At 44.9% G+C, this 18,727-nt stretch overlaps 1 protein-coding gene across 4 annotated transcripts in view; it reads left to right on the forward strand.

Moving 5' to 3' along the window:
- Positions 1-18,727, forward strand: part of usp32 (ubiquitin specific peptidase 32) — a 68,837-nt gene that overhangs the window by 41,437 nt on the left and 8,673 nt on the right. Inside the window, exons 8-25 of one of the 4 annotated variants that reach the window (XM_080888426.1) lie at positions 170-285; positions 1,513-1,575; positions 1,894-1,977; positions 2,081-2,142; positions 2,228-2,330; positions 3,124-3,310; positions 3,403-3,581; positions 4,100-4,240; positions 4,882-4,999; positions 7,003-7,157; positions 7,993-8,074; positions 8,158-8,232; positions 10,107-10,245; positions 10,400-10,505; positions 10,697-10,870; positions 16,339-16,513; positions 17,263-17,414; positions 17,676-17,717. In XM_080888426.1, coding sequence (XP_080744552.1) covers positions 170-285; positions 1,513-1,575; positions 1,894-1,977; positions 2,081-2,142; positions 2,228-2,330; positions 3,124-3,310; positions 3,403-3,581; positions 4,100-4,240; positions 4,882-4,999; positions 7,003-7,157; positions 7,993-8,074; positions 8,158-8,232; positions 10,107-10,245; positions 10,400-10,505; positions 10,697-10,870; positions 16,339-16,513; positions 17,263-17,414; positions 17,676-17,717 — 2,153 coding nt within the window. The remainder of the gene's footprint in view (positions 1-169; positions 286-1,512; positions 1,576-1,893; positions 1,978-2,080; positions 2,143-2,227; positions 2,331-3,123; positions 3,311-3,402; positions 3,582-4,099; positions 4,241-4,881; positions 5,000-7,002; positions 7,158-7,992; positions 8,075-8,157; positions 8,233-10,106; positions 10,246-10,399; positions 10,506-10,696; positions 10,871-16,338; positions 16,514-17,262; positions 17,415-17,675; positions 17,718-18,727) is intronic. The other 3 variants (XM_080888427.1, XM_080888428.1, XM_080888429.1) reach the window with 3 other exon arrangements.

Consider the following 18,727-nt stretch of genomic DNA (forward strand, 5'->3'; position numbering starts at 1 on the left):
AGTCCCGATCGGTCGGTACAGTCATGGACCGCTCTCATCAGGACTTCCACTGGTGCTTGAAATTACATTTGCACTGTCGGATTTCCTGCTCGTACACTGAACGGCACGATGCATCGGCGTGGTGCTTCATCAACATCATAAACGTCTTTTTGGTCTCTTTCACTTCCAGTTTGCTTTAAAGTGTTTGATGTGGACCGTGATGGGGTTCTGTCTCGAGATGAGCTTCATGAAATGGTGGTGGCCTTGCTGGAGGTGTGGAAGGACAATCGGACAGACTTACTCCCTGTAAGTAAACTCACACTGTCACACACACGCACACAACCCTCCAGAGCGATCAAGGGTGAACTTTCATATTTATGCCTACTGGAACCTGACTTATGCACAGAACTGTGCTCTGTTCTTTTAACTGTGGAAGGTAATTATAGCAGTCAGGGTTTTGTGAGTGAGAGAGGTTTTTCTTTTTCTGATAACAAAATATTTTCTGATCTGTTTAAGAGACGTATGCAAATATGCACATTCAGCATATATAGAATGTAAATCTGTAAATTTGTTCTCTTTGTGAACTTTTCCACTATCAGCATCGATATTTCTCCCTCCTCGTGTGTTTTTTTTCACTAGTTTTGCATTTGGCTAGGGGCGTTACTGGTAGCATTAGGCGATACCTGGACCCTGCAGAGGTTGCACAGGTAGTTCAACTCCTCCAGGATGGCACATCAATATTTTGCCATTGCCAGAAGGATTGCTGTTTGCTTCAGCACAGTCTGAAGAACATGAAGGAGATTCCAGGAGACCAACAGTTACTCTAGGAGAGCTGGACACGACTCCAGAAGGTCCTTAACCGTCAGCAGGACCGGTATCTGCTCCTTTGTGCACAGAGGAACAGGATAAGCACCGCCAGAGCTACAAAATGACCTCCAGCACTGGTGTGAATGTCTCTGACCAAACAACCAGACTTCATGACGGTGGCCTGAGAGCCCATCATCCTCCACTGGTCCACCACTGTCCATCACTGGCACCTTCTGTTTTTCACAGATGAGAGCAGGTTCACCCTGAGCACATGTGACAGATGTAAAAGGGTCTGAATGAGTCATGGGGAACATTGTTGCATGTAACCTTGTTCAGTAGGGGGGCATATCCACAGAGGGACATACAGACCTCTACAGGCTAGTTAACGGCACCCTGGCTGCCATCAGGTACCAGCATGAACTCCACTGACCCACTGTCAGACCCTGCTCTGGTGTAGTGGGTTCTTACTGGTGCACGACAATGCCCGGCCTCACGTGGTGCAAACGCGCAGTCAGGTACCAAAGGATGAACGAAGTGGTGCCGTCCACTGCTCCCATGCTCACCCAACCTAAATCCAAGTCTGAGACATCAGAGCATCGAGTGTCAGCAGGTTGCGCGTCAGACTGTCCGGGAGCTCAGTGATGGCCTGCTGCAGATCTGGAGGAGGTTAAGACGAGGCGCTTACTGTGTTTTGCTGCATGCTGATCTATTGTGTTGCTGTTGCAGGAGCTGCAGAGTAGTGTGTCAGACATAGTAGAAGACATCCTAAAGATGCACGACACAACTAAGGTAAGACAGCTCCATGTTATCGTCGTTGGAACACAGTCCTGTGCAAAACCTCTAAATACATAAATGCTCATTAGTATTCATGATTAATTTTTAAGGCTTTTAAAGCGTCTGCAGCTTTAAAGAAATCATTGCTCTCATTCAGAAAAAGCAAACACTTTTCACGCGGCCGTGTGAGTGTTGGCTGCTCACTGACAATAACCTCGCAGTCCTCAGCCACCTTATCTTACCCACAGCTATTCGAAGGTGTCACAGCAGTGTTTATTTTCAGAGTTGCGTGCCTGATTATGTTCGCCTTGGTTCTATTTCACTCTCCACCAGCTGGGTCACCTGACCCTCGAGGACTACCAGATCTGGAGTGTAAAGAGCGCTTTGGCCAACGAGTTCCTGAACCTGCTTTTTCAGGTCAGCACCCAGATGCTACAGTCTTAAAACTCACACAGTGTTCACATTGAAGTTGAGTATTTATTCGTTATCCTCGTGTATTTTCATCTTTATCTCGGTTCAGGTGTGCCACATAGTCCTGGGGCTCAGGCCTGCTACTCCAGAGGAGGAGGGGCAAATCATCAGGTACGTACCTGTCCTCGCCACCTGTCCAGTCATTGTTTGGTTGAAAGGTCCGATTTGTGATTTTCTCCTTTGTGTGTGTGTGTAGGGGTTGGTTAGAGAGGGAGAGCAGACATGGGCTGCAGCAAGGCCAGAACTGGTTCCTCATCTCGATGCTGTGGTGGCAGCAGTGGAAAGACTACGTTAAATATGTAAGTAGTGCATTAACGGGAGTTTTTATTGAGCTCTTTTCCCCTCAGACGTCTGTTTCTGTTTTCTGAGCTGAGCAGGTTTCTGGCGTCGGGAGCAAAATGATTGAGCGCGCGTTAGAAATGAGTCTGATCTCTGTCTAACACCTGGAACCTGTTCTGATGGTCGTCAAACCACCTCTGATATGTACCAAGATGTCACAACTTGTCATTAAGGGTACGGGGAGGTTGTCAAACATTGTCATTATGGGGAAAGCTTTAAATATAGCTGCTAATAGCTGACAGCACTGTGGTTAACATATGTTAGGCAGCGTCCCGTGATGCTGTGCGGTGAACGGCACAGGATCGAATATTCAGCGGACACTCTTTGAGTCGCCTTTTCTGCACCTAAACGGGAACTGGTCACAATCTCGTTACTCCATGCATTTGTTTATCCGGGGCCTTTTAAAGTCGAGTGCCCTGTTTTCACCTTCACCTCTCATTCACTTTCATACATCACTACAAAGCTTAGCTACAGGCCATTACATGCGTGACAGCTGTCCTGTTATTATTTATATATGTCTCGGGTGTGTGCGATTTAGCAGTGGTATATGTATTTATATTTTCCCCCACTTAAAAACATCTGCGACAGTTTCTGTTTCCATTCATGCACTTCCAGTCAGTGTGTCAGACTCATCGTTGCATCTTGTGCTGTAACTTCACTGGGACAGAAGCAGTGACCATCAGCCAGTAAGATAAAACGTGATAGCGGCTCTCACGGTAAACAATCTTGCCAATTGTGTCGTCTTCCCCTCAGGAGCATAAGGGCATCGTGGTGGAACAGCCGTCCATCCTGAGCTCACTCAGAACTCCAATGGCCACGGCCACCGTCGAGCCTGCCCTCCCTGAAAGCCTGGGAGGACCGGCCACGTCCGGCCACGTCAGCCCCGCCGAGGAGAGGTCACCCGATGCCGTGTCCAGTGCCTCAGAGGCTACAGAAACTGGTCAGTCCGCACATCACGGATTGTAGATCAAAATGAAAATCGTGGGTGTTATTTTTGTACTATGTATTTGCTCTGCTCCCTCTCTGTCTCAGCAGCACTGAGCCCACAGGTAGCCTCAGCCACAGAGAGCTGTTTCGCACGTCAGCACAACGTCTCAGACAACAACAATCAGTGTTTTTCTGGAGCCAACGGCCACCTCCCCTCCCAGCTGGCAGCACAAAGACCTGGAGCCATCGACAACCAGCCTCTGGTCACCACTGACCCCATGAAGGCAAGGACTAACTCAGTATGGCTGTAATAAGGTCGCAGCTTTTCAGGCATAGCGCGTGTCCCGTATCACGTTCACAGCTCAGCTGGAGCGTATGTTTGACACACGAGCTCAGAGAAGCCGCTCATTCCAGCAGCGTTGCACTCCCTCCTGATTTGCATTCTGGGTGGTGCTCATGCATCATGTTTTACAAAGCTGTGCGTCTAACAGACAGATGTGGTCCTGGCTTTTGACAATGACGGCGTCTGCAATCTTTAGCACGTGTAAACAAACCCAAACCGTATCCACCAGATTCTTTCTCGGTTTGTTTTGGAGTCGCTCCTCATCTGCTGGCAAAGGCTCCGCGGGGCCAGATGGCACCTCTCTTTCCTTTTGTCTTATCTTTCTGTAATCATCGCAGCATTTCTGCTCGTGTGTAGCATCAGGGTGCTGTCTCTTTTTATTATGCGTAATTCAGAGAGACAGACCAGCGTCTTTGTGCCCTTATTCGAATGCTGATGTGTGTCCCGTGTCCTGTGCAGGCGCCCACGTTAACTATGGAGGGCGGCAGGCTAAAACGCTCCCTGCAGCTGCTGCCTCGTAGAGACTTTGAGACGGTGCCAGAGCCTGTGTGGCGGGCGCTCTACCACTGGTACGGTGCCAACCTCAGCCTGCCGCGACCGGTGAGTGAACACAGCAAACCACTCACAAGCTAATGAACTTCACTTTCACTGTGATGCAGTACCTGGGAATAATCAGTCAGCTGCTGGGCTGGAGCAGGTCATCCATGAGCAAACAAATGAGTGTGTAGGCAAAACTGAAAAGTGCACTGGAAGTTCAAAAGTAGCTGCTTTCTATACAAATTCAATAAAAATAAATACAGCACATGTGTGTTTTTGTACTCCCTCGCTTTTATCCAAGCATGCACAGAGAACCACGACTGTGACAGTCATTAGCACTGGTGACGTTTCCACGGGTTACCACACTGCCGTCAAATTCAGCTTTATTTATAAAGCTCCAAATCACAACAACAGTTTCCTCAGGGGCTTTATATTGTACATAAGGTCATCTGTTGAACTTCAGCAACATGCAGATAGTAAGCACATGTTCTCTCAGTAAATATCCTACTTTACTAGTATTACGTGCATTTATTGTACTCCACTTTAGCTGCGTAGAAGTCACATGGTTTCAGATTTAAGTGCAAATTAAAGTTGAGAGTGCAGAAAAAAGGTTTATATTCAGATGTGCTGCATGTCTCTTGTGTTTTATGTTGATTATTAGTACAAGAATGTTTCATGGGCCTTTGAAATTCCTTCCCCTGCAGGTAATCTTGGAAAGCAAGACAGGCCAGCCGGAGCTGGAACTCTTCCCCCGCTACCTCCTCTTCCTTCGCCAGCAGCCGGCCACGCGCTCCCCCCAGTCCAACATCTGGGTCAATATGGGTATGACCAGCCTGCGAATGTTCCCACCGAATTTACCCCCCACAAGAGGTAACGTAAGCCTGCAGCAAGACCAGAGCAAGCCGTCGAACAGTGCTTCATTCAGCAACCCCGCATCCCCCGCCTCCTCTCCGTTAATCTTCTTTAAGTTGACTGATCCAACCCAGGCGATTCTCTGGAGTGAACCCACGGCACACAAAGGAGAAATGCTGATCAGTCTAACACTGGAATAATCAAACCATTTTATTTTCATCTACACAGCTCGTCGTAGTGTTATTTAGCAGGTGGAGCAGTGAGCGGCGTAATCACAGTCGCCTCGGTCTCCCTGCTTTTCAGAACAATTTCCAAAATGAGGAAACTTCAGGAAAACCCCAAACAGGGAGCAGCAGCTGTTTCTAAACGTTATCCATCACCACATAAAGAAATGTGCTTCCTGTCAGCAGAAAACCTGTTGCTATGGTTACGTCCCCAATTCTAAAAAACCCAATGATTTTCTCACTGATCCGTGTTGTGGACAACGTCAGATGTTTAAACTAAGAAAACTATGAGCTCATTTTGAACACGTTTAAAACACGGAGACTGCAGCGAGTTCACAGCTACGCAGCTTCCTGTCTCAACAGCACCTGTAAACAGACCTGAGGACAGCAGTGATGCTTTCGTTCTTGTCCGAGACGACTCCGCCTGCTCCTGTGGGGTCTTCAGTGTTTTTAGTCGGTCAAAGGTCTGGACTGCCATTTTAGGGCCCCGACTAGTATGAAGCCACGCTGTGGTAATACATGCAGTGTGCATTGTTCCAGTGCACTTGCAGGTTCTAACTTCACTGTAACTTTCTGCACTGATGGTGCCTTTCCAGATGTGAAACCTGTGCTGGAAGGGCTCTGATGCACCCTAGACCGTCAGTGGCCCCTCTCTTCATTGGTCCACAAAGCAGTTTCTGTGCCTCGGTCCATTTTAAAACCATAAGGCCAGCAGCCTTACTGGGCCTGGATGTTCATTTCCTGATTCTTCTTTGTTTGATGGAACTTCAACCTTCATTTCTAATTACTGGGTGACATGAACACATGGCAGTGGCAGCTTGCAGCCCAATATTGATTTTTAGCTTTGTCAGTAGTTTCTTTCTCCAGATTCTTGGAATCTTTTCCAGCAGGTGTGAGTGAGCTGTAGGTAGATGGCTGCTCAGCCATATGAGGTAAAACGCTCCCAGTTGACTCTATTTATAGACCCACCCACTCACACAGTAAGCGATGCCTGATTTTCAGCTCAGCGGTTCATTCTCTCTTGCATAGTGTATAAACGGACACCTGTAAACAAAAGATGTCCCACTGCGGCGAGATGACGAGGCGAAATGCATAGGCGTGCGTAGTCACTCGAGCTGTAATCAGATTGGAGATGCTCAGCGCTCACCCCGAGCTTGCCGGCACTAATCAAGTCAACAGATCGAGTTTCTGGTTACAGGTTTCACAGAGCCCGCTGAGTTTTAGCTTCCATCGTGACTCACGCTATCTGGGCAGCCGCTGTCATTGCTGGGCATTCAGACCTTTGTTAGGCATGGAGTCGAGTATCTGATATACTGTAGATCTAATTTATACCTCATATTCCACAGAATGTAATCCTGACAGCTGTAGGCGGCAGTGAAGCATCACGCCAAGTTTATAGGATGCTTAATTACAAAGCTGTGCACATGAAAAACCCTCCAATCAATCTCGATTGTAACAGGACTAATGTTGCCTGGTTTGTGTTTGATTTAATCCACACACAGTCCTCTAAATTCACTAAGTTGACTGACCAATCAAACCTGCACTGATTGCCCTTTTCTTGCTGCTTTCTTACAACTAATCCTCAGTCAGCAACATGCTGCTGTTGGTACCAATCAGCTGTTTGGGTCTGCCAACCTGTGAACAGATGAACAGTGATTATGTGAGAGCCAATGGGAACAGACATTAGTGTGAATGAATAATTGCATCCGAGCGTGGCTGGGGTATGTCACCGTTGCTTTCTTCGAGCAGGTAACGTGCCATCCCCCAACGCTCCTCTGAAGAGGATGCTGGCCTACACGGGCTGCTTCAGCCGCATGGGCACCATTAAGGACATCCACCTGTACCTGTCGCAAAGGCTCCGCATCAAGGAGGAGGACATGAGGCTCTGGCTCTACAACAGTGAGGTGAGGATCAAATCTCTCACAGCGATCCCCGCTATTTAACCCTGGACTTTGAGACACACACACACTGTTGTTATATTTTTGGGCTCTGATGAGATATTAGATATATGTTAGCCAATGTCTGCTTTGGTTTCCAGAGAAAGTAGAGAACAACCAGAAACACAACAGGCCCAGATGTTTGCAGGAGCTTTACTGTCATGAAGCTGATGAGATGCTTAAAAGGAAAACAGAGAAGAAAGCGTTTCGTAGGACAGAGCTTCAGATGAGAGTGCTGGACAGACCTGGAGAGATTATTGTTTATGAAGGCCATACGAGCCTTTATTAGAGTTTACTGCAGCACACTGAATGCATTTTAAAGGAAAATGTATTCCCAGTGTCAGAACACTTTCAGAATCCCAAAGCGCACATCCAACTGCATGAAAGTATGTTTAACAGGGAGAAATCCACTGCTTTTAAAAGCCTTGTGTTGTTCCCTAAATCCCATTTCTATTGAAGAAAGCTTGAATCTCCTGCAGGAAGCACTGCTGCTACAAAGCAGAGTGCTAGATGCTTCCTGTAGACATTATTATGTAGCTGAAAGTTGGGGGTGGTGGTAAGTCTGAACTTATATGTGCATTCGTTCAGTGTGGAGCAGTCTGTGGCCCAGCAGATCGTTTTGCCCCCCAGGACCTTCTTGCAGATTAACCCGGCCCAGACTACAGCTGCTTTTAAAATAAGCTGACACAGAAGAAAGCTGAGCAGAGCTGTTAGCCCAGTGCTGAAAGAAGTCAAAAGTTATTAAACAGCCATATGAACTGCAACCAATCTTCTCCTGTTTCCTTTACCTGTTGTCCACTAGAACTACCTCACACTTCTGGATGATGAAGATCACACACTGGAAAGCCTGAAGATCCAGGATGAGCAGCAGCTGGTTATTGAAGGTGTTGTTTCTCCCCAGAGTTGCTGATCGTTCTGTATCACGGCACAGCAGAGTGGAACAAACATGTCTTTTGTTTCTCCACAGTCAGGAACAAAGACATGAGCTGGCCTGAGGAAATGTCTTTCATTGCCAACAGTAGTAAGATGGACAGACACAAAGGTAAGTTTAAAGAGCGCACTGTGCAACCGCTGGCATGCTCTGATAGGATGCTAACTATAGCAGACAGGTGTGACGTTTAAATCTTACAGTCATCAGTGTGGAATCACAGCAGTGAAACAGCAGAAATCTCAAAGCCCTCTCTGAGGTCAGAGATGTAACGGGGAGCTGCAGAGTCGACCGAGCACAGTCGAGTGCTCACACAGGTTTGGCTCGTAAAGGGTTACAGCAGCGCAGGGTAACAGGAATGAAGCTGAGAAAGAAATCGCAACACAAACATCCAAAATACTGTTTCTCAGCGAGCTCACGCCATGATATCCTGATGGTTAGAGCACGCCGCTTTGGTGAAAGCTGTAATGTTTCTTCTGCTTTTGCCTCTAAAGAAAAGGCTCTGGAGATAATTTTTTGGCCTTTGTACAGCTTTATTTGAAAGGGTAGAGTGACGAGAGAGGCGGGGGGGAGACGTGCGGCAAACGGCCTCGGGTCGGCCGCTCTCAGCCACGCGGCCTCATATTGTGGTCGCAAATTTTGAAGCCACCCTAATAACCTTCTCCCACCAACGATGTGGGGATCCAACCTCTTTAGATCCAATTAAAATCAAGACACTCAAAAAGATGCTCTGGAAAAGAGTAGAATTCTTGGAACAGAGTTTAATACACTGAATCATATGAACAGCAGGAAAAATACATACAGACATTTAGCAAGAAAATTGCAAAGCAGAAAGCAAGCAAAGCAAAACCCCGGGGTGTACAGCCTTAAGCACAGACAGCAGAGCAACACCGAGACGGACAGGAGGCAGCAGCAGGAGGAAAAAGAGCTCTGGGGGTGTCCTCTGGTCCCCTAATACAGGGACCAGTATCCCCCTGCTGCTGGGTAACTTTCCCACACATCCAAACACAGCTACAGGGGTCTGGTAGCGGCCAAGGTCTTGGCCGAAGGCCAGTCAGGACTCCGGCTACCCCCTGCTCTGGCTTATCACAATAGGTCATGACACAGTCAAACATCACAAATTAATCCTAATTATTAAATCTTATACAGCAAGTGGCACAATCGTATAACATACATGCTTTCTCATATATAAAAACACTTCAGTGTGTGTGTGTGTGTGTGTGTGTGTGTGTGTGTGTGATTATATCATAGGATATTTTATCGTGATGTGTTCAGGATCTCTGTTACAATGTTACTGTTTTGGTTGTGCTGCATGAAAGATGTTGAGTGTGTATTAGTGAAGGTCAGTTACCGGAGCTGGAGAGTTATTCAGGCGAACTCTCAACAGCATCAACTGCCCTGTTACTGTAAAACCTTAATAACCTCGGTGAAGCAAAATGTCTTGTGCTTAACACTCTACATTAAAGTTAAAATATATATGTTCAGTGCACATAGATATATAGTGTATATAGTTACATAGTTATACATATCACACAAAAATCCACCACAATATGGTTGCTTGGTCTAGTGAGCTAAAGCGGCGCCCGAGCTCTGGAAAATGTTGAACTCCAAAATCCAAGAAGTAACTATGACCAGTGCAGATTATATCACTAAATACATTTTAATAATAATAATAATAAGTATACAGAATTATGTCTAAAGAGGAAAAAAGGATGTTTTTAACCCTTTGATCCATTTTTAAAATTTGTATAAAGTTTGTTTTGAAGTAAAGCAAAAGTGCTTGGAGTTCAAAGGTTTTTTGTTTCTTTGTTTAGGTGTTTGTTTTTTGAGGACTCCTGTCTAAGCGTTCAAAGACAGTTTGGCCTCATGTCCTTTATTCTCATATGTAAAAAACATATTGAAGTCATACGTGCTTGTATGTATGACTCTTTTTTTCTTCAGTTAAGCATTTTAGCATCTGAACAGCACGTCTTTGTATCCCAACACAGTTCCCACAGAGAAAGGGGCGACTGGCCTCAGTAACCTTGGCAACACCTGCTTCATGAACTCGAGCATCCAGTGTGTGAGCAACACCAAGCCTCTCACAGACTACTTCCTCTCAGGGAGACACCTCTACGAGCTCAACAGGTGCCTTTTATTCAAAATATTTTATTGAGTATTTGTGGATATAGTTTAAAGAAAAACAGAAAACCAACTGTTCATAATGAATACAAAACAACAATGAGGGGAAAAACAAACATTTTCATTTTAACTAACTTTTGTTTTTTTGGTGTATCAATAGAACCAATCCTATTGGGATGCGAGGTCACATGGCCAAGTGTTACGGCGACCTGGTGATGGAGCTGTGGAGTGGGACACAGAAGAATGTAGCTCCACTCAAACTCAGGGTGAGAAGTTGCAGCATTTCCCATATATTAGTCACAAAAAGAGTTTCATGTGCAGGCGGGTGCACATCCACAGGAGGCCACAGAATATTAAAGTGATAGTGTGGGACTGTCTTAGCTAGTATGATATTTTTGGCTCAGCTATGTTTTGTCGTGCTTATGTTCTAATCAGAGTTTATGATTCATTGCTTTAGTGGACGATAGCAAAGTACGCCCCCCGTTTCAATGGCTTCCAGCAGCAGGACTCTCAGGAGCTGCTGGCCTTCCTCCTGGACGGCCTCCACGAAGACCTGAACAGAGTCCACGAGAAGCCGTACGTGGAGCTGAAGGACAGCGATGGTCGGCCAGACTGGGAGGTGGCCTCTGAGGTCAGAGTTCACACTGCTGATTAATTGGAGCAAGAATAAGTTATTTTGGTTGATAAGATAATAAACATATCTGGATTATCATTTTAAACATTTCAGGTAATTACACTGTAACGGGGGAGTCCCTGAGCTTTAATTCAAATGATAGATAATAAATATAAAAACAAGCAAAAGAGAGAGAACCTTTAATTAGACGTAGCAGCAAAGGTTGGTCGGTAATGATCTGGGCGGGATTTTAAGCCACACCTCTGCAGTAGCCTCACCTGCACAGCCAGGTGAGCTATAGCCTTCAACCGGGTAAATTGTGTTGAGACTTCCAGGATCTTTGCTCGAGCGACTGAGTTCAAACTCTAAAGATGAACAAACACTCCTGTCAGGGAAGCCGGCTGTAATTCACTGTACAAGTAAAAGCTGAGAGCTTCATACGAGTGAATGCAAAAGAGTGATCATGTTCATAAGAACGTTACAGCACTGAGTGAAATACTGAGTCCGTATGTGTCCCTGTGGCGTAATGTTGCAGGACAATCGGAGCCCCGCAGCCTCGCTGCAGGTGATCTCGGCTAACGTTTGGAAGTTGCCAAATATGGCGTCAGTGTTGTTTCGTAGCACCCTGAGATTTAAGGACAGGAGACGCGTTTTTTTTCCAGAAATTGCAAAAAAATGAGGGCGTTCTTGCAACCCACAGCTTACCTGGTATTCATCAGGCTTCATGTTTCCTTCAGTGGAAAAGGCTGATCACAGCTGTCCACTGGCCTCCGCTGCTCTCTCACGTGCATATTTAACAGGAAGCTTCTGCTCAGACACTGGTTACATTATTGTTGTATGTTAAGTTATTGTCAGATTACTTTTCAAATGCACTACAGATTACAGATTACATGCCCCAAAATGTATTTTGTAACGTATTCAGAATACGTTACTCAGTGAGTGTAACGTATTCTTAATACTTTGGATTACTTAATATATTATCATGCTTTTTACAACTACATGAATGTCCTATTGCTGTGTGATTTATTACTATTACTGAAGGTTACTCTCCACACCAACACCAACTAGATGTTTAAATCTTAATATAAATGAGTAACAGTAGGTGGACATTAGGTAAGGCTGCACTTTTTGCAGCGATCTCGTGTAGAAAACTATTCCGTGCGTATATAAAACAGGTCAGCGGCTCCGAACCGTAGTAAAGGGACCTCTGGCTGATACGTCGGGCTCGTAGCTGAAAACTAGCTTTACTTTGTTGTCTGGGTCGACTTTGCTAGCGAGAGACAGAGGGAGGCGTTGAAAGGGAACTTATTGTTTGGGAGGGAAACACGAACACAGTCGAGTCTTAATAGCTTACTTACAGCTGGGCTGTAACACTCTGCCTGTTGCCTTCATATTAAATCATTTTTTGAACAATAATTAAAAAATATTCCTTCACGTCATTACGAGCCGTGAGATTGAGCCTCGCGTGTTTGGGTTTCCACCGGCGTGAAGAAATAGAGAGGGGACAGCCTAACGTATGAAACAGGAAAAGACGCCGAGTAATCCCTTTATTTCAACAAAGTAACTGTATTGTGAATACAGCCTTTTAAAACGGTAACTGTAACAGAATACAGTTACTTGTGTTTTGTATTTTGAATAACGCTGGTACATGTACTCCATTACTCCCCAACGCTGCTTATTGTTGGTTACATTTGCTGATTTCTGTTTTTGCATGTTTGCTGTTTTTAGATCACAAAATCATTTTTATTATTAGACAAAGAGAAGTGAAGCAAATACAAAATGCAGTTTTTAAATGTTGACTTCATCTGTTATCAAGGGAAAGCTGCCAATTGTTATATTTTTAATTAACTGGTTGCTATTAGAGATGGACCGATCCGATATTACGTATCGGTATCGGTCCCATACTGACCTAAATTACTGGATCGGATATCGGAGAAAAATAAAAAATGTAATCCGATCCATTAAATATCAGGAAAGCACCTCACAAAAGTTGCAACACGCCGTAACTCACCTCAGAACGTTAGCACGTCGGAGCAGTATGCATCACATGATAGAGCGGCTGTGGCATGCGGGACCTGTCGGTGGTCTGGATAGCATGTGGAGCTTCGCTAGCAACCTGGCATTTCATCTCCGACAAAGTTATCCCCGAGAGAAGTAAAGCAAGTGTGTAAGTCCATCTCTGAATGTTTGTAAAGCATTCCTGCGTTAAGCTTAACAAGCGATATATGGAGCAACTGCCTCTTCTGGCTGCTACTTCAATCATGAAACTGCTTAATGATCAGCTGATCGGCTTTTCTGTCGCGAGTCCGTCTCTCTGATTTGTTTTTGGCCCACTTTGCACCAGAAAGAGGAAACCAGCGGCTGAACAACAGCAGCACGTTTAAGCTTGATAAGCTGTTGTTAGAATTTATTTAATATTACTTTCTACTCGAGGATCTTTTTCTACGTAGCTGACGCTGGTAACTGTGCAGGGGCGGATCTAGCAAAGTTTAGCCAGGGGGGCCGATAGGGCATTAACAGGGAAAAGGGGGCACAAAGACATACTTTTCTTTCTTATTCTCATTTAAAATGTCTAGCTTTTAATAAATAATTATCTGACACCCAAAGTTTTAATTTGATGTAAAATGAATAGAAGTCAATTACTGTATATAGTAACTATTAAGTCTAATATACCCTAGTAAGCTATAGTACTTTTTCCTTTGGGAAGGTACCATCTGTGCAGTCTGCAATTTTGTTGAAGAAAGATGTTGAATCTATTTAATATTTCTTGAAAAATAATTGATTTCTGTGCATTTTTTTCACACTGCATCAAATTAAGGTTGATTACGTCGATTAAGCATCATGAGGTGGAGCGTGAGGGGTGGTTCCCTATTTTTATTTATTTATTTTTGTTGTTGCTGGGAGTTGGAACCCTATTAGTTAGGTTGCTTAATATTTACGCTAAGTACTCTTTAAAATACCAGAATAGGGAGGATGGTGTAGGTCTAAGTTTATTAGATTGATCAGTATTGCTGAACTATGAAATATTTTTTTTGCATACAGGTATAACAGAATAGTTTTAGTGTAGTTGTTGTTTTAAACTTGAGTATGAACTTATACAAAATGCAGCAAGATATTTAAAAAACAGTTTTGTTGATTAAAAAACACTATATCGGATTCATATCGGTATCGGCAGATATCCAAATTTATGATATCGGTATCGGACATAAAAAAGTGGTATCGTGCCATCTCTAGTTGCTATAAGTCCTGTTGTCACCTTAATAGAACCTCTGGAAAATCTTCCAGCCTAAAAAGCAACAATCTAAAGAAACTGATGAGAAACAAGGTCACTGACACCTTTCATTGGATGACAAAGTAAGTTGTAAGGCTTTGGGACTCCAGTGACAGTAATTATCCACAAATGGGAAAACTTGGAACAGCGGTGAACCTTCCAGGATCAGCCAGGCTGAGACTCATCCAGGAGGTCACCAACACACCAGAACAACAAAGAACTGCAGTTCAGAGTTCACGATTCAACAATGAGGAAGAGATTGAGGAAAAATGGCATCTGTGTTTAAAGAAATCCCTTCTGGCATTTTAGTTTTTAATGAGATGACGCAAACCAAAGAGAGCACAAAGGCTCGTCTCACATTTAGCCAAAAACATACTGATGATGGCTTCTGGGAAAATGGACTGACGAGACAAAAGTTGAACTTTCTGGAAGGTTTGTATGGGCTCAAAATGTGGTCATAAATATTTTGTACTTGTGAAAAAGATTTGTGTGTGGACTTAGCCCAAAAAAACCCTGCAAGTTACAAGTACGAATTTTGACCCTATTTTTCTTCCTTTAAGCTGACTGGTCAATGTCATGTCAATCACAAATGTAACAATCCAATCAGAGAACAGATGGGTTTGGCTGTCGGAGGGGCGCTTTTTTGAACTGCAGGTCCTTGAAGGATGATACAGTTTGAAGCTGGAGGATCTCTATATAAATATCTGATAGCAGCTAGGTCCCCTAACTTTCAGCAGCTGTTGAAAGGATAAAGTTGTGGTATATCAGTGGTTAGAAATAACATTATTACTTTAGGATTAGTCTAACACAAAGTCAGGGCTGACCCGGGACCATTGCTGTGAGTCACAGTGCGCAGCATAAAAGTCCTTTCACATCGGACGCAGGATGTGCTGCTAATGCTACCTGCTAACTAAAAGCCAAGGATCCAGAATTTGTTGCTGGCTGCTGGGCTCTGTGGGTTTTTGCAGCAGTACCTGCACTAGATGCACCTGCTCCTTGTCTTTTCTATCTCTGACTTTATGTGAACTACAAGAGTTTCTGGGGTTTTTTTGCTAGTTCTTCAAATGTTCAATAAAAACATGTATGCTAATTCATAACGAAGAAAGCTTTGTAATGAAGACTGTCATTTCCAAAACACTGCCCGCCCCCACCCCGCGGTCCGCAGCGCTGTTGAAAAGGCTGTGGAAGTCCCTGTATTAAACACGTAGACCTGTGACACAAAAATCACCAAACTCGGACGACCACAGACTGTTTTCCTTCGTGGTGATGAAGGAAAACGCTGGGTTGGCATGTAAAAGGGCATTTATTCCCTTCAAAGACCTGCAGTTCAAAAAAAGCGCCCCTCGACAGCCAAACCCATCTGTTCTCTGATTGGATTGTTACATTTGTGATTGACATGACATTGACCAATCAGCTTAAAGGAAGAAAAATAGGGTCAAAATTCGTACTTGTAACTTGCAGGGTTTTTTTGGGGTACGTCCACACACAAATCTTTTTTGCAAGTACAAAATATTTGTGACCACATTTTGAGCCCATAGGTTTGGGTTGCGTTACATGTGGTGTATAACAGACACAGCATTTTCTAATAAAGAACATGACAGCAACAGTCAGACAGGGTGGTGGGAGTGTGATGGGCAGGGGCTGCTTTTCAAAAACAATAAGAAAGGTATGAAAACAATCCCTTTATGCTAAAACACTCATTGTCCTCACTTCTACTCACTTCAAATCATATTTACTGTCTTTTTTTATACTATTTATTAATTTTTCTGAAACTGTAGGTGTCTGCAGTGGCACAAATCACATTTTATCTGTTGCTGTTTAGTTATTTGTTACCACAACCAAGAAAAAGAAAGAAAGGATGTCTTCAGAGGGAAGGACTTCCCCGTGTTGTTAAAGTGGCATTAACTAGTAATGTTCTTATAACGGTACAATAACTGTAGCTGAACTATTTCAGCTAACTCTGTTGGGAGATAGATGATAAAATTGGGTAAAACCTGAGAAATGGGGATAGGCCGGCTCTGACTTCTATCCTCAGGCTTTGTGGTCTCAGCTGAAAAGCGAGCCCTCCCCTCTTCAGAGGGATGTCGATGTTCATTCACAGCCTTTGCGATCTCTTTGTCTGAATTGGAGGATAAGGCACCGTATTGATGTTGGGATTTACAGAATTAACAGCGTATGAGCTGGTGACGGTCTGCTATGCTTTCTCCACTCTCAGGCGTGGGAGAATCACCTGCGTAGGAACCGCTCCATCGTGGTCGACCTGTTCCACGGACAGCTCAAGTCTCAGGTGAAGTGTAAGACCTGCGGCCACATCAGCGCTCGCTTTGATCCCTTCAACTTCCTGTCTCTGCCTCTGCCCATGGACAGCTCCATGCATCTGGAGATCACCGGTGAGCAGGCCGATGAACAGAAATCAACTGTGCTTAGAGTTAATGCTGCAGAACTGATCAGTGTTAGTGGTTAAAGCTGGAGGCAGACAGGCTAGCACTGGGCTGGACTCCCTTTTTGCTTCAGAATAAAATTCTTAGCGTCTCAGATTTTGGTCCTTGTTGACATGATGGAATAACACCGTTGCTGCAGATTTGTTCTCCCACCACATCCACAAAGCTGCTCCACGAAACTGACATTAGGTCGTTCTGTAGGTCATTTTAGTGCATTGAACTCAATGACAGGTTTGAGAAACCAGTTTGCGATGATTTAAGCTTGTATCCTGCTGGAAATGGCTAGTTCGTCTTGTAATCGGAAGGTTGCCAGTTCGAGCCCCGGCTCCGACAGTCTCGGTCGTTGTGTCCTTGGGCAAGACACTTCACCCGTTGCCTACTGGTGGTGGTCAGAGGGCCCGGTGGCGCCAGTGTCCGGCAGCCTTGCCGGAAGTGTGACTGTACACAAATGTTTCCAGCCTGGACGTAAGACCTGACCATGTTTCCCTCGTTCTGTCAGCAGCCTGTTTGAAGCCCTGCAGCAGTAATGTGTCCTTCTTATAGGAGGTCCACCTTTCGCTGTTTCATTCTCTCACACTCTGCTGGATTTGTATTTTTTTTTTAAGTGAATCTATAAAAATGTGCTGTGTGGTCATTAAAACCTATTTCTTTGTTAAAGAACAAATTCTGAACGGTGCTATGCTGCGATGTGTCTGTAGTTATCAAGCTGGACGGCTCCACGCCCGTGCGCTACGGCCTGAGGTTGAATATGGACGAGAAGTACACCGGGCTGAAGAAACAGCTGAGTGAACTGTGCAGCCTGAAGCCCGAGCAGATCCTCCTGGCTGAGGTCCATTCTTCTAATATCAAGGTATTCGCACCACGCTGACGCTAAACGCCTCCTCTCTCATCTGTGCGCCATGCAGCAGAAGACGGCATTAAAATGAAGGATTCGTTGAATCGTTTTGTCTCTAACCTTTGTAGTCACTGCTTGTTTGTCTTCGCTCATCTAGGTTACGATTTATACTTAAAAACTACAAATGTGTGTGAGTGATGCTCGTATCTCGTAACACTGCTGGCCTCATCCTCTCCTCAGTGAGACATGATCACGTTATGTTAATGTTCCTCACAGTTTGGTTCAGACGTGCTGACAGCAGCGATCAGGAAAGCCACGGTACGTGCATAATCGAAGCGTGTGGGTCGGAGCCACATTTTGGCCGCGTTGTCTCATTGGTGTGTGGAAATGTTGCTGTGGTGGTGGAGGTGGTGGTCGCTCTCCTGGACGACATAAAGGGCCCGTCTGTGGCAGGCGGTGTGGTTGGTTCTTGGTGGGGGCGTAATGCTGTGTTCAATCCATGACCGTACACACTCACACTTAGACCCTGGTGAAAGTCATACGTTACTAACTCTAACCTTGTAGTGTTTTTAACACGAGACTCTTTGTGTTAAAAACACTCATTTGTCTGTCAGTCCACATGGTTACGTTTCCTCTGTGAGGTGTATTTTGTGTCCATAATAAGAATCTTGATATTTTAGGCGATCGTATGCGGCGCAGTGAGAGCGCTCCCGAATTAACAGCTGAAACGTCGAACACGATCAAAGATAAAAAGTGCCAGAGGATGTGAGTGCTGCTGCAGCACGTCTTCCAGTTGTTATACGGCTGCATGGAAACACGCAGCTGCTGCTGCAGATAGTGGTGCCACGGATCACGGTTGATCCGAAATCCGAACCGATCCCACTCCACGGTTCGGTACGCACGTGATCCGAAGACTCGGGGGGGAAAAAAAAAGTATGTGTATGGTGCGCGTGGTCAGTCTGTCAAGCGATAGTTATGGTCAGCGCCAGCGGTCCAAGTAGCGGAGCAGAGGAGTTTGCGGCATTTAAGCAGCCCTTTGCTGCCCAGAGTGGTAGATACAAAGCCCTGCACTGCCCTATGGATTACATTAGATTAGATGAAACCTTATTTATCCCTCGGGTGGGTTCCTCCGGGACATTCAGTTTCCAGTAGCACAGCACCCACAGAAGTTGCAGAATGTGAGCAGAAATATACCAAATATACACATTTATAAATACAGAGAATACAAAAGGGATAAATAGAATAAATAGGAATAAGAATACAAGGGAACGGCACATTTTAAGTATTGTGAGTCTGTTACACCGTTGGATATTAACAACAACTATTGC

This window comes from Rhamphochromis sp. 'chilingali' (assembly GCF_963969265.1).
Source record: "Rhamphochromis sp. 'chilingali' genome assembly, chromosome: 8".
In the NCBI taxonomy this organism is placed as follows: domain Eukaryota; kingdom Metazoa; phylum Chordata; class Actinopteri; order Cichliformes; family Cichlidae; genus Rhamphochromis; species Rhamphochromis sp. 'chilingali'.